The sequence below is a fragment of the Abramis brama genome (assembly GCF_963993115.1).
Source record: "Abramis brama genome assembly, chromosome: 25".
NCBI lineage: Eukaryota > Metazoa > Chordata > Actinopteri > Cypriniformes > Leuciscidae > Abramis > Abramis brama.
The window spans coordinates 16291207-16303903 of record NC_139987.1 but is presented as its reverse complement, the minus strand read 5'-3'; the positions used below and the strand labels follow the sequence as shown (position 1 = coordinate 16303903).

Sequence of the window (12697 nt, the reverse complement as noted above, 5' to 3'; positions counted from 1 at the left end):
AGCATTTGGGAGGCTGGAGATAACGACAGCAGATATATCAGGTGTCAACAACAGACAGACAGACTGGAAGATTGTATGACAAAAGACTCAGTCAGGACCACTCCTCCTGCAAACATGAGAGCAGTGTTCTCCGAGAACCGCCATGAGATGGTGGTGCGAATGTTTTCATGCTGTTTAAGCACCCAATAAAATGCTGAGGTAAATCTCTGATGTTTTTTTGTTATGTATTGAGAGTGAAAATGCTGGGAGAGAGGAAATCGGCTGCTCCGAGCTTCAACAAGTAGCACAAGGCCAGCGTACCAGCTCTCGGTGGTATTAACAAGCTATACAAGCAGCACGCCAATAAATCACAAGCTTTTCAGCCACCACAAGTGAAGCAGTGAGTGCTGCCTCTGTCCAATACAGTCTAAAACCACAGAACCTGGTGATTATATTAAAACACCAAGGGCCAGAATTAAATAACTCTTTCACTCGTAGGTTTAAATTATTCTAACTGAGCCCCCAGCATGAGTTTTTTAAGGCGACCTTATTTACATGGCAACGTGTAGGCCTAAAGCTTGTCACATGACACTTTACAGCCACAATAGTGTTGTATGACTGATGTATCAGTTTTCTTTCATTTTTCCTTCTTATTCCAAATATTCACCCATATAGTGAAAAATCTGATATTCTGATTCTCCAAAATTAGTAAGTAAACGTATTTTGTCAGTTAGGCTAAACATATTTATAATGATCAGGTTAGTTGATCTACAATGGCCAGAGCTGTCAGATTTACAACACGTATATTCAACCACTTTGCCTGAAAGACATGAAAGTAAGTGACTGGTGAACTAGGAGAAGAATAGAGGAAACTTTATAATTACCTACACAATGTGTATCTGGAGTGAATAAAACAGCATCAATTGATGTCTCAATTATTGCCACTTCCATAGACATCAGTGTGCATTTTACAAACTTTTTTTTTTCTTTTTTCTAGTACTTATGCATTTAAGTCTTGTAAACTCGGTTTACTTGAGTTTCTGGGTTATTGGTTTGCATATAAACCGATACAACAGGTTATTTCAATGAGCTAATTTCTGATTTTCATATCAGTTTATCAGTGTGTAAACATGCTCATTATGTTGAAAACACTGTATATTTGTGAAATATGACAAGCACTGGATGAGTCTATCCCTGGCTCAGCCCCAGCCAAACACAGAATCAGATTTGAGTGTAGCAGTTGATCATGTGACGCAATGAACATTCTAATCATATGTGTGATTGTACGTGTCAAAGGGTTAAGTCTAATTTTTTAATATAAACCACTCATCTTACTTATCAATCTGGGTTCTTGATGTTAGCTCGACATATCTACAGTACTTAGTTTTAAAATAGCAAAGTGAGAAAATGAATTGCAACTTCAACCACAGAGATAGAGCTAGAAAGCAGCGTGTGGAAATTCATTAAGTTCGACATGTTTAGCTTGTGTTTATAATATTGGCTTATACCCTAGGTAGGTAGTTATTTTTATATGATACAGTTCATTTATATTTTTGCAACAAACAAAACAGGCATTTGTCAGGAAAGATATTGTTTTCCTAGTCCTTTTCCTAACAGATTTTCAAACATGGCAATCACAAATCTCAAGGGAAAACTGGCTTTACTCACTGCAAATCTAAAGCTAGCATTGCAAGACTCACACCGCTAGTGAACTTAATGCTTCTGTTGTGTTATCTTGTCTTCTTTTAATTGCTTAAACCATCTTAAAACCTCAATGACCTTTCATCTCTGAACTGTAGTTTATTCTTGTGATCACTTTTTCTTGTTTGCACATTTGTTAATGAGCGTCTGTTTATTTTCATTTTTACTTGTGCTTTTTCTTTTTGTATTTCTGTAGCTCATCAATTTCACCTTTTAAACCATAACCATTCTCCTCGTTGTCTTCCAGCAAATAAATTGCCATATTCCATAATCCTCTCCAGACAGTGCTGCACTTCAACACCCACTCACTGCCCTCAAACTCCCTCAATTTTTGTCACATATTTCCGTAAGAGGGCTTTAATTTAGCCCACGCAATTGTGAACTTGCGCAATGAATCTTATTTTTAATGTAATAACCTTGTTATGTTTTGTCCTAAGATTAATTTGGAACTGCCAGAGTTAGTTTTCTGCTAATGTTCACCTGAGGGGGAAATATGACTGAAAACATCACCTTGGGCGGCAAGGTTTGGTGACACCAATAACTGTAAACTGTGTAGCTGTCACAATGGCAATGTATCAGTGAAACTGCTGCACCCTTTGTACAATGTTTATAACTTTGGTGAAATTCAAAATATGTCTATATATAAATTTAAGATATGCCTACATATAAATGTGGACAAACTTGATTAAACACTCAAATATAGCAAGCTGTCAGTGTCAATTGCAAGAAACATTTTTATCAAATATTATTTTGAATACCCAGGATTAGTTTCAACTCACTAAACAATGAACTGCTAAAATGAACTAAAAGCAACACAGTAACATTTAGAAAACGTATAATTCATTAAAAATGTGTGTAATGTCAGAGGTGTTAATGCTTTGTTGTCAAATAAATATCATTCATTCATGCAGTCTATATCTTGACCAATCACAACAGCAGCTTTGGGCAGTACCAAACATAATAATGGGGCTTTTTATTTTTATTTCTACTTTCTTTCTAGAGCAGCAGTCTCAAAATAGTCTTTTAATATTTTTTTCCCTAAAGTCATGGCCTGCAAATTCATTTTATTTTAAGTTGCCATGAAAAGGAAGTTTTGATAGTGTTTTCTTCCTTATTGTGATGTGCTGTGTACGAGTGAACCGGTTTGTTTGTTGTTGTCATCTTGGCTATATAGTAGTCACATATTTACAGAGTTTTAGGCCTGTATAAGTACTATTCCCAATATACAAAATGAAGTAACGCATGTCTTCACTGCATGCAACAGAGATTGTTATTGTTTTCCCATGCTTCAAATGCATTTCTCCAACTTTATCATACACTGGTGACTACATGGCTATAAATGTTTAATACTGTTCAGGGCTCCAGACTGCGACCAAAATTTGAGTGTGTGCGACTGAATTTTACATCCAGTCGCACATGTGCGACCAGTAAATTTCATCTTGTATAACTTAGTGTGATAGTGGGCGACAACCGACGTCGCGTTGCTTTACGACATCACGACAAAAAGACTAGCATGTTTAATTTTTTAACGGTCCTCCATGACGGGTTCCGTCTAGAGTTAATGAGTGTGCGCGTGCGCGAGTGAGTGAGTGAGCGAGCGAGCGAGAGTGAGTGAGAGAGTGTGTGCGCGAGTGAGTGTGTGTGTGTGCGTGCGCAAGCGAGAGTGCGTGAGTGAGTGAGTGAGTGTGTGTGTGTGTGTGTGTGAGTGAGTGAGTGAGAGCGTGTGTGTGTGTGTGTGTGTGTGAGTGAGTGCGTGTGTACATGTGCGAGTGAATGTGTGTGTGAGACGGCTCGCGATGACTGTTCGTAAAGCAACGTGTAGTCTGACAATGTTTCTTGTCCAGGACATGACAAGATTTTTAGGAGTCAAAATCGTGTAATCTGACACAGTGACTATCGTAACATACAAAAAAATTGTGTAATCTGAACCAGGCATAACTATAATGGTATACTGTGGTTATAAAAGTAGCCTACACATCTTTTTCCAGCACTTCAAAACTATATCATATTTAAATGTTATTTTTAATGTGTTGACCAAAACATTTTTGTTCATCCTTTTAAAGATTGTCTCTATTTATAAAACTGAAAGGTTTTAGAAGTAGGAAAACACTTATTTAAAAAAAAAAAAAGAAAGACTAAATTACCATTGTAAACATAGCTGCTGAGGGAGCTTATTGGCTATTTTCACTCCCTAATATCTATTTTGTCACTCATTTTGCTTTTGAATTAATATTAAGACATTATGAATGATAATAATTAAATTGAACTTTATCTATACACCTCAAATTAAGCTCAGTGCTTTGTCATCCCACAGTGCTACCAAACACTTTCTGTAGAACTTAGTGCCGCTGCCCTCAGATGTTAGTCTGGAGCCCTGTGATAAAACTGCACCATAATTTCTGTACGCTAAGTCTATTTATTATCAAAGCATTTGTCTGTAATAGTTATTTAGGGGGAAATGTGAAGGTGTGCCCCTAAATTTTCTGCTTGCGCTCCTAAAATTTTAAGTCAGGGGCTAGAGCGCTCCTAATAAAAAAAGTTAGTCTGGAGCCCTGCTGTTTAAAAACAGCCAGACACTTTGTATATAAATATTGTCAATCAGTGATCTCCACAACTAAGTTTTTTTTTTTTATCCCTGCACAGAGGTTAAGCTTTATTACAGTGGGTGTAATCCTGTTAGTCATGAGAATATCCTAAAGGTTAGGCTACTAGTACATGTCCCTACATTAAGACATATGAAGATTCCAAACAATTGTGACCAAAATATCTAGCCTGGCTATTTTTGTGTGTAACTTTGCAACACAAGCACCCAAACTCATACACATTTGTGTTTCTGTCACTGTGGGGACTTTCCATTGACTTAGGCTATATTGTTTTTATTCTGAACTAATGATACTAGGGGGAGACCAGGGATGATAGTAACACTTTTTGTTTGAGCATCAGTAACTCAGTGGTTGTTTGTGCTAGATCTCTCAAACTTTGATACATGGTACAGTATGTGTCTACTACAAATAAAACTCACTTGAACGTACTACACAATCACAGATAATGTGAGTTAATGTCAAATGCAAAGAGTTCTGTTGTTACAACCTACCCCACCATTCCGGTCACATTCAGTCACTAACTATGTTGCTATCAAACTTTTATGTGAATTTTAGTGACACCACAAACGCCAAGATGCATTTAAATTCTAAAAATGTGCACAAAAAAAGTGTATGTGTGTATGTAATGTTTTTATCTGATAAGATGACGTGCATAAACTACAATGAAAACATATTTACCAAATAAATCTCTAGATGCGCAACAAACACCCACACCACACACACATTTTCTAAGCTATGTATTTTTTTTTTCAATTAAGGACATATGCAAAGGGAGGTTGTCACATTTATGCCACTTTGAGAGACAATTTTACCCACAAACTATAGCTAAGTATGTACACACACATAATTAGTTGGTTACACACAAACTGCTTAAAATAATTATTTATATAATAAACAATGCCTTTAGAAGTTTTAACAGACTAACAAAGTGCAGCGTACTTGGGAACTATTGGGCCTCAAAGAAGGTAATGCACTACATTTGAAAACAGTATAAAATGGCTAATATTCAATTTTCTTTGGCAAAAAACTCATGTGACTGTGCCATAACAGAGGATGTGATTGATAACTGGACTCAGTGGAATCATAATAGACCTTATGTAGACCTTATGTAGTTATGTAACCTTGTATCTTACGTTACGGCCCCGTAAAAGCAGTTTTTGTAAAAGTTGGCTAATGATTGCGTCATAACCACGCGACTCTCTGTCGCACAGTAGAGAGATTACCGTATGGACGGGAGGAGAAGCTCGCGGGCAATCGGGGGGACGTGGAGGCAAAATGACAAAATAATTAATCAGAATACCTAGCAAAAGTTTCTCCTGCTCCAAGCTCATGGACAGCTCCTACTCACACTCTCCGTCTCTGCAAGTTTCGGAAGGGAATGATTCAGATTTCTCATGCCACAGCCACTAGAAGACAGACGGGTTGCTCACGTCACATCTACGTCGTCAAGCTCAGTTTGAGTCTGCGCGTCAGGAACGGAAGTCCTAAAAAATCGCTAAAAATGGGCTTCACTTGTCTCAATTGAATTCCAATGAGATGGCTCTGTCCACTTCTTATACTGTCTATGGTCGACTGACATTTGTTAAGACATCTAAGATGGCTGCGCACTTGTTTCTCTGGTGCATAAGGTCTATAAGGGGTTGGTTGTAACATTTTAACAGCACAATTAGTTGGATACACACAAACTATTTAAAATAATTATAAACAATGCCTTTAGAAGTTTTAATAGACAGTGCAAAGTAGGCTTTACCACATTATAAGGGGTTGGTTGTAACATTTTTAATGAACTCTTATAACTATCCCCACCCCAAACAGCCATAACTTTTTAATATGTGGGTTTGAAGTATGCATGGATGCAAAACATCAAATTAAACTAGAAACAGCTACTTTAGCTTTATACTTTATAATTATATAATACAATGATTGGTAGGCAAAAAAAAAAAAAAAAAAAAAAACCTTGATTAAAAAAAAAAAAAAATGCTACTTTCCTTTCTGAAAATCAGTTTTTTTGGTCATAAAATCTATAATGTTGGTCACAGTCACATGCATTTCTCCTGTGAGCACAAAAAGGTGATGGGAGTGTATGATACTGATGACTTCACCATCTCTCTTTTCTAAATTGTTAAAAGTCCTCTGTCTCCCCTATCCATCTCCTAACTCTAAACCAAACCCTCACAGAAAACGTTCTGAATTTTTACATTTTCATTAAGACACTGTTTGCCATATTCATTAAGTTGTTTTCCTCACTGAAAGTGTTAGCTAGTCCCCACAATGTAGCTGAATTCATGTTTTACTATCCCTGTGGGAACAATTGTTCCCCCAATATAGGAAAAACCTGACACACACACACACACTTTCTTAGCTATGTATATTTTTTCCCAATTAAGGTCATACCCAAAGGGAGGTTTTGTCACATTTACCTCACTTTGGGGACAATTTTATCCACAAGCTATGCTATGGCACACACACACACACACACACACACACACACACACACACAGCACAATTAGCTGGATACACACAAACTGCTTAAAATAATTATATAATAAACAATGCCTTAATATAAGTTTTAATAGACTAACATAAAGTGCAAAGTAGGCTACTTGGGAACTACTGGGCCTCAAAGAACGTAATGCACCACATTTGAATACAGTATAAAATGGCTAATATTCAAATACTATTGAAATGTCAAAACTTTAGTGCATACTTCTGACTCTTGGCTGCTTCATGCAGAAGATATTCTATTTTCTGATATTGCACTGTGAACTGTTAAAATGTTCACATTATTCTGTAATTCAACTTTTTTCCATGCATTTAATTTGTAATTTTACAAATTTTATGATATTTCTAAGTTTTAACTTAATTTTCTTCATCGGTAATTCAATTCAAAGTGGCTGAAACAGTGCAATAAACAACAGGTATATTGAATTTAATTAAAGATTTAGTGCGACATAAGTTTTCAAGTAGTGGGTAGAAATAGCCAAGAGTGTGAGCACCAAAAAGCTTAGAATATCAAGCACAATAACAACTCATTTTGAAGCTACTTACTAGCCACATGAATTCTTTCTTTCTTTAAATCGATAAAAATGAACGGACATGCAAAACACTTGACAGTGCCGCTGCTCTTTCCACTCAGGACACAGGAACATGACAGCATGATAAATGCATAACATCACGCCTACCTGAGGAAGAGCGTCTCTCCTTGTCTGATGGTGATATTCTCCATCTGTTTGTTATCGGATTGGGATTCTCCTTGACTGCGGACAGGCAGACCTGCGGGGAGAAGGAACAGCAGTCTGAGACTCATCACCACACACCTCCTCCAGGACGCCACAACCATCTTCATCTGCGGAGTTTTTGGAGTGTAAATCCGTTCACAGTAGTCCAAAAGAGAAACGCGTTAGTTATCCATTACTGTTTATCTGTTAATCCAGATTTCCTCCCCAGGTAGACAACAAAATCCCTCGCGTACTTAGTACAGAGCGCTTATCGATGACCGCGCCGTGCCGTCGCCATGGAAAAGGGGGGTAAAATAAAATAACGTATGAATGAAATGTACAATTTAGTGGTGACCTCAATCGTTCTGGTTTCTTAAATCCTATTGCCTTTAATATCCGCACTGAAAATCCATCTTTTTTTTCCCTCAGCTAACACGCTGACTCAAACTTTAAGAAGTGAAAGCTGGAGAGCTGAGAGCGAATGAACGTGCCAAAATGTCACTCCAGCTGTGCCTGAATAGATATGGAGGGTGTTTGTGGTTCCTCAGTGCAGTACAGTATGAGTACTATACGCAGTCTTCTCAAAAAACAAAACACAAAAAAGTCTTCCTCTAGTGGGACCGTTGCTCGGTTTTCTTTCCGAGCCTACTGGATAACCGCGGAAGGGGGCTGTGAATCGCACGCGCAAGTTGGAAAAGCGCGCGCTGTTGTCATAGCAGCAGCGGCCGCGTCCTCACTGGACAGGGGCCATTCTACAGCGCGAAACACAGCGCACAAAATCAGAGGCTATTGTATGCAGTAATACGACATTCAGTGATTGCAGCCTCTGTCATTCAGCACAAGGGTTTAAGTAGCTCTCTCGAAAAAGAAAATTGAGCTTTCTTGTACAAATCACAAACCAAATATCCGATATTTTGAGAACTGAAGATGTCTAGACAGAGAAAATGACAGGAATGATAGGGCGTCACGAACACACACACATATATTTTTTTTAATATATATCGTTTTGTATTTTAATGCATGTTGCACGTGTGCATGGTTCACGTGTGTAGCTTCTTAACCCTAAAACAGCACATATTTTGTGGGTGTGTGATGTCATCCTGAGACATACATATATTGTGTGTGTCAGTGCGTGTGTGTGTGTGTATGTGTGTATATATATATATACATACACACACACACACAGTATATTAAATCGATACAAAATTAACAACAATTCATCGCAATTAAGTTATTATAAGTTATTATTAAGTTATTATATAACTTATTAATAATAAGTTATTATAAGTTTTAATATAGGCCTATTATAATATAATAATTTCACAGTTAATCTCCAAATTAATGTAGAAACAACACAAAGACAGTAGCCTATATTTTAAATAGCTTATTTAATGGCATCTTTTTAGTATCACTGGTACCAATACTGCTGTCTCAATGAAATTGTTTTTTTCTTCTTTTTTTACATTAATTATAGCCATTCAAAATTACTGTGTAAATGAAAGCTAACGATTTTTTTAACGTTTATTAGGCTTAAAAAAATATAACAACTTTTAATTTTTAATCTTAAAACAATCCTCACATTAACCCATAATAAATGTCATATTTGCCTGTGCTATATGTGAAATATACAGAAATTGATTAACATTATCAAATAGTCTTCACTGCATGAATTATAAATTAAATATAGATGAATCCTTTTTAAAGATACAAAAGTTATTTAGTCAAGAGCTGTGAGTAATTTTCTCTGTTCCCTTTGTTCTTTGATTAAAATTAATGACAGACAGCATTAGTGGCCGCTGCCACTTTAAAATATGCCACTGCTACACATGACGTGGATCTCACACGCTTCCTAACTCTTTACATTCATTTAATACTTAGGTCAACTCATGTAAAACTACTCTTATGAGGATATACAAAACAGATATTGCGTGTGTTATTGTTCGTTCAAGCGAAAGAGAACTCGATTCTGGCGCGCTGTCTGTGCGAACGATACTGCCGCGCGTCTTGTGTGTCACATAAACAGGCCATTCATAGATGTTCTCTTTTGACTTCATGACTTGTCGGGCTTCAATAAGACAATTTGCATAAATAAAAGCGTGATCATATAATGTAACGCTAGCCAAAGGATGACAGGAAAAAAATGGATGCTGCGTTAATTGCGTTAAATAGAAATCATGGAGGGGTCTGCAACTGTCATCGTAGGTACATGTCCACTGTGAGAGACATAATCTAAAAAAAAAAATCCAGAAATCACAATATATGATTTTTTAACTATTTATTTGTATGATACAGCTGCAAATAAGTATTTGAACACCTGTCTATCAGCTAGAATTCGGACCCTCAAAGACCTGTTAGTCTGCCTTTAAAATGTCCACCTCCACTCCATTTATTATCCTAAATTAGATGCACCTGTTTGAGGTCGTTAGCTGCATAAAGACACCTGTCCACCCCATACAATCAGTAAGAATCCAACTACTAACATGGCCAAGACCAAAGAGCTGTCCAAAGACACTAGAGACAAAATTGTACACCTCCACAAGGCTGGAAAGGGCTATGGGGAAATTGCCAAACAGCTTGGTGAAAAAAGGTCCACTGTTGGAGCAATCATTAGAAAATTTAAGAAGCTAAACATGACTGTCAATCTCCCTCGGACTGAGGCTCCATGCAAGATCTCACCTCGTGGGGTCTCAATGATCCTAAGAAAGGTGAGAAATCAGCCCAGAACTACACGGGAGGAGCTGGTCAATGACCTGAAAAGAGCTGGGACCACCGTTTCCAAGGTTACTGTTGGTAATACACTAAGACGTCATGGTTTGAAATCATGCATGGCACGGAAGGTTCCCCTGCTTAAACCAGCACATGTCAAGGCCCGTCTTAAGTTTGCCAATGACCATTTGGATGATCCAGAGGAGTCATGGGAGAAAGTCATGTGGTCAGATGAGACCAAAATAGAACTTTTTGGTCATAATTCCACTAAACGTGTTTGGAGGAAGAAGAATGATGATTACCATCCCAAGAACACCATCCCTACTGTGAAGCATGGGGGTGGTAGCATCATGCTTTGGGGGTGTTTTTCTGCACATGGGACAGGGCGACTGCACTGTATTAAGGAGAGGATGACCGGGGCCATGTATTGCGAGATTTTGGGGAACAACCTCCTTCCCTCAGTTAGAGCATTGAAGATGGGTCGAGGCTGGGTCTTCCAACATGACAATGACCCGAAGCACACAGCCAGGATAACCAAGGAGTGGCTCTGTAAGAAGCATATCAAGGTTCTGGCGTGGCCTAGCCAGTCTCCAGACCTAAACCCAATAGAGAATCTTTGGAGGGAGCTCAAACTCCGTGTTTCTCAGCGACAGCCCAGAAACCTGACTGATCTAGAGAAGATCTGTGTGGAGGAGTGGGCCAAAATCCCTCCTGCAGTGTGTGCAAACCTGGTGAAAAACTACAGGAAACGTTTGACCTCTGTAATTGCAAACAAAGGCTACTGTATCAAATATTAACATTGATTTTCTCAGGTGTTCAAATACTTATTTGCAGCTGTATCATACAAATAAATAGTTAAAAAATCATACATTGTGATTTCTGGATTTTTTTTTTAGATTATGTCTCTCACAGTGGACATGCACCTACGATGACAATTTCAGACCCCTCCATGATTTCTAAGTGGGAGAACTTGCAAAATAGCAGGGTGTTCAAATACTTATTTTCCTCACTGTATTTCATAAATGTTCTCAGACACCAGCTGCTACCACCTTCTACCATCAGCCTTGCTACCATAAATAATCTATTCACACAAAGGTGCTTATTTAATAACAAGCCTTACCTCCTGAAGGACAAAAAAAAAAACGTCCAGGGTATTTTTAAGAGGAGCAATTCAAGAAACAGAACATGTTACCCTGTCAAACAGACAGACCCTTACTGCCAAATGTGGAAATGTGTCCTCATAGATCACTCTCAGATCCCTCACACATTCAACACGAGACAGTGGCCTAAAACTGCATGCTAGAACTTTAGTTGTGGGTTTCTGAGCAGAAATGAGGGCATTCATACAGATGAAAATATATTTCCCTGTCATAAAATAATGAGTAAAGCAGTGTGTTTTAACAGACCATACAACGAAGCCCTCATACACAGGACATTTGTGGATGACTCATTTTTCTGCAGTGCTTTAAGAATTGAGTCAAGTCATGAAGCAAAAGCAAGAACTGTCATACATCGCCTTTCAATAGATTATGCTCTACATGTGCAACTTACCTATTTAAAGGTTTATTTTGTTTATTATTTATCGATGGTCTTACTTGCTGATTGGCCGGCTGAATGAATTAGCAGACAGACAGAGACAGACAGACTAAATCTGACTGAATCTGAATTTAAGCATTATGTATCTGACAGACTTCTTGGCTGGTTTTACACTCTGTGCTCCAGATGGTCTCCTTCTTCCTTTAAGATTTAAGTTGGCCCACCAGGGGACTGTGATAATAAGGTCTCATTGCAGAACTTCAGAAGATCATCAGTATGTAACTTTATCTGTTACGTGTGTGAGAGATGTTAATATGTATCGGCTGGGCAAAAAGTGTCATAGTAATATAAACTTGGTAAAATATATATTTTTTCATTTATTTTCCATTACAAATTACTCTATTGCCACAATAATTAAATAATTGCCCCATTTTTCCTCTCATGTTTAAATTAGATATTGTATAACATATTAGTAGTATAATTAGCATGTTTTAAATGTTGCACCTGCATTTTGCTTTTGACCAATATAAATTATTTTTATTTCAAATAGATTTAGATCTATATATATTTTTTTTTTTTTACATCAGTGCCACAATGAGCAAAATTAAATTGTTTGAATTTGACAGTTGCTGTTGACAGTTGCTGCTAGTCTCAAAATAAAGCTAGCAACTATTTGTGGCTGCTGATAATTTTTTTTGCTTTAATGTTTTAATAGTGATTGTTATAGGAACATCCCTCATGTTGATTTTGATATTTGTATAGTGATGGATTTAAATGAGTTTGCTGTCTTTGTTTTACACCTTTCAAGATTTTCAAGATGACATGATCACACGATTATTCCAAAATCATTCTAATATGATGATTTGGTGCTCCAGAAATATTTCTTATTATTATAAACGTTGAAAACAATACTTAATATTTTGTGGAAACCTGCATGATACTTTTTTCAGGATT

At 37.3% G+C, this 12697-nt stretch overlaps 1 protein-coding gene across 7 annotated transcripts in view; it reads right to left on the bottom strand.

Annotated features, from left to right (window-relative positions):
- The window catches only part of ntm (neurotrimin), a 318803-nt gene that overhangs the window by 111447 nt on the left and 194659 nt on the right, over nucleotides 1-12697 (bottom strand). For 3 of the 7 annotated variants that reach the window (XM_084103855.1, XM_084103850.1, XM_084103852.1), the window contains exon 2: nucleotides 7466-7556. In XM_084103855.1, coding sequence (XP_083959981.1) covers nucleotides 7466-7556 — 91 coding nt within the window. Of the gene's footprint in view, nucleotides 1-7465; nucleotides 8263-12697 lie in introns of those variants that run through there. The other 4 variants (XM_084103851.1, XM_084103849.1, XM_084103853.1 and 1 more) reach the window with 4 other exon arrangements.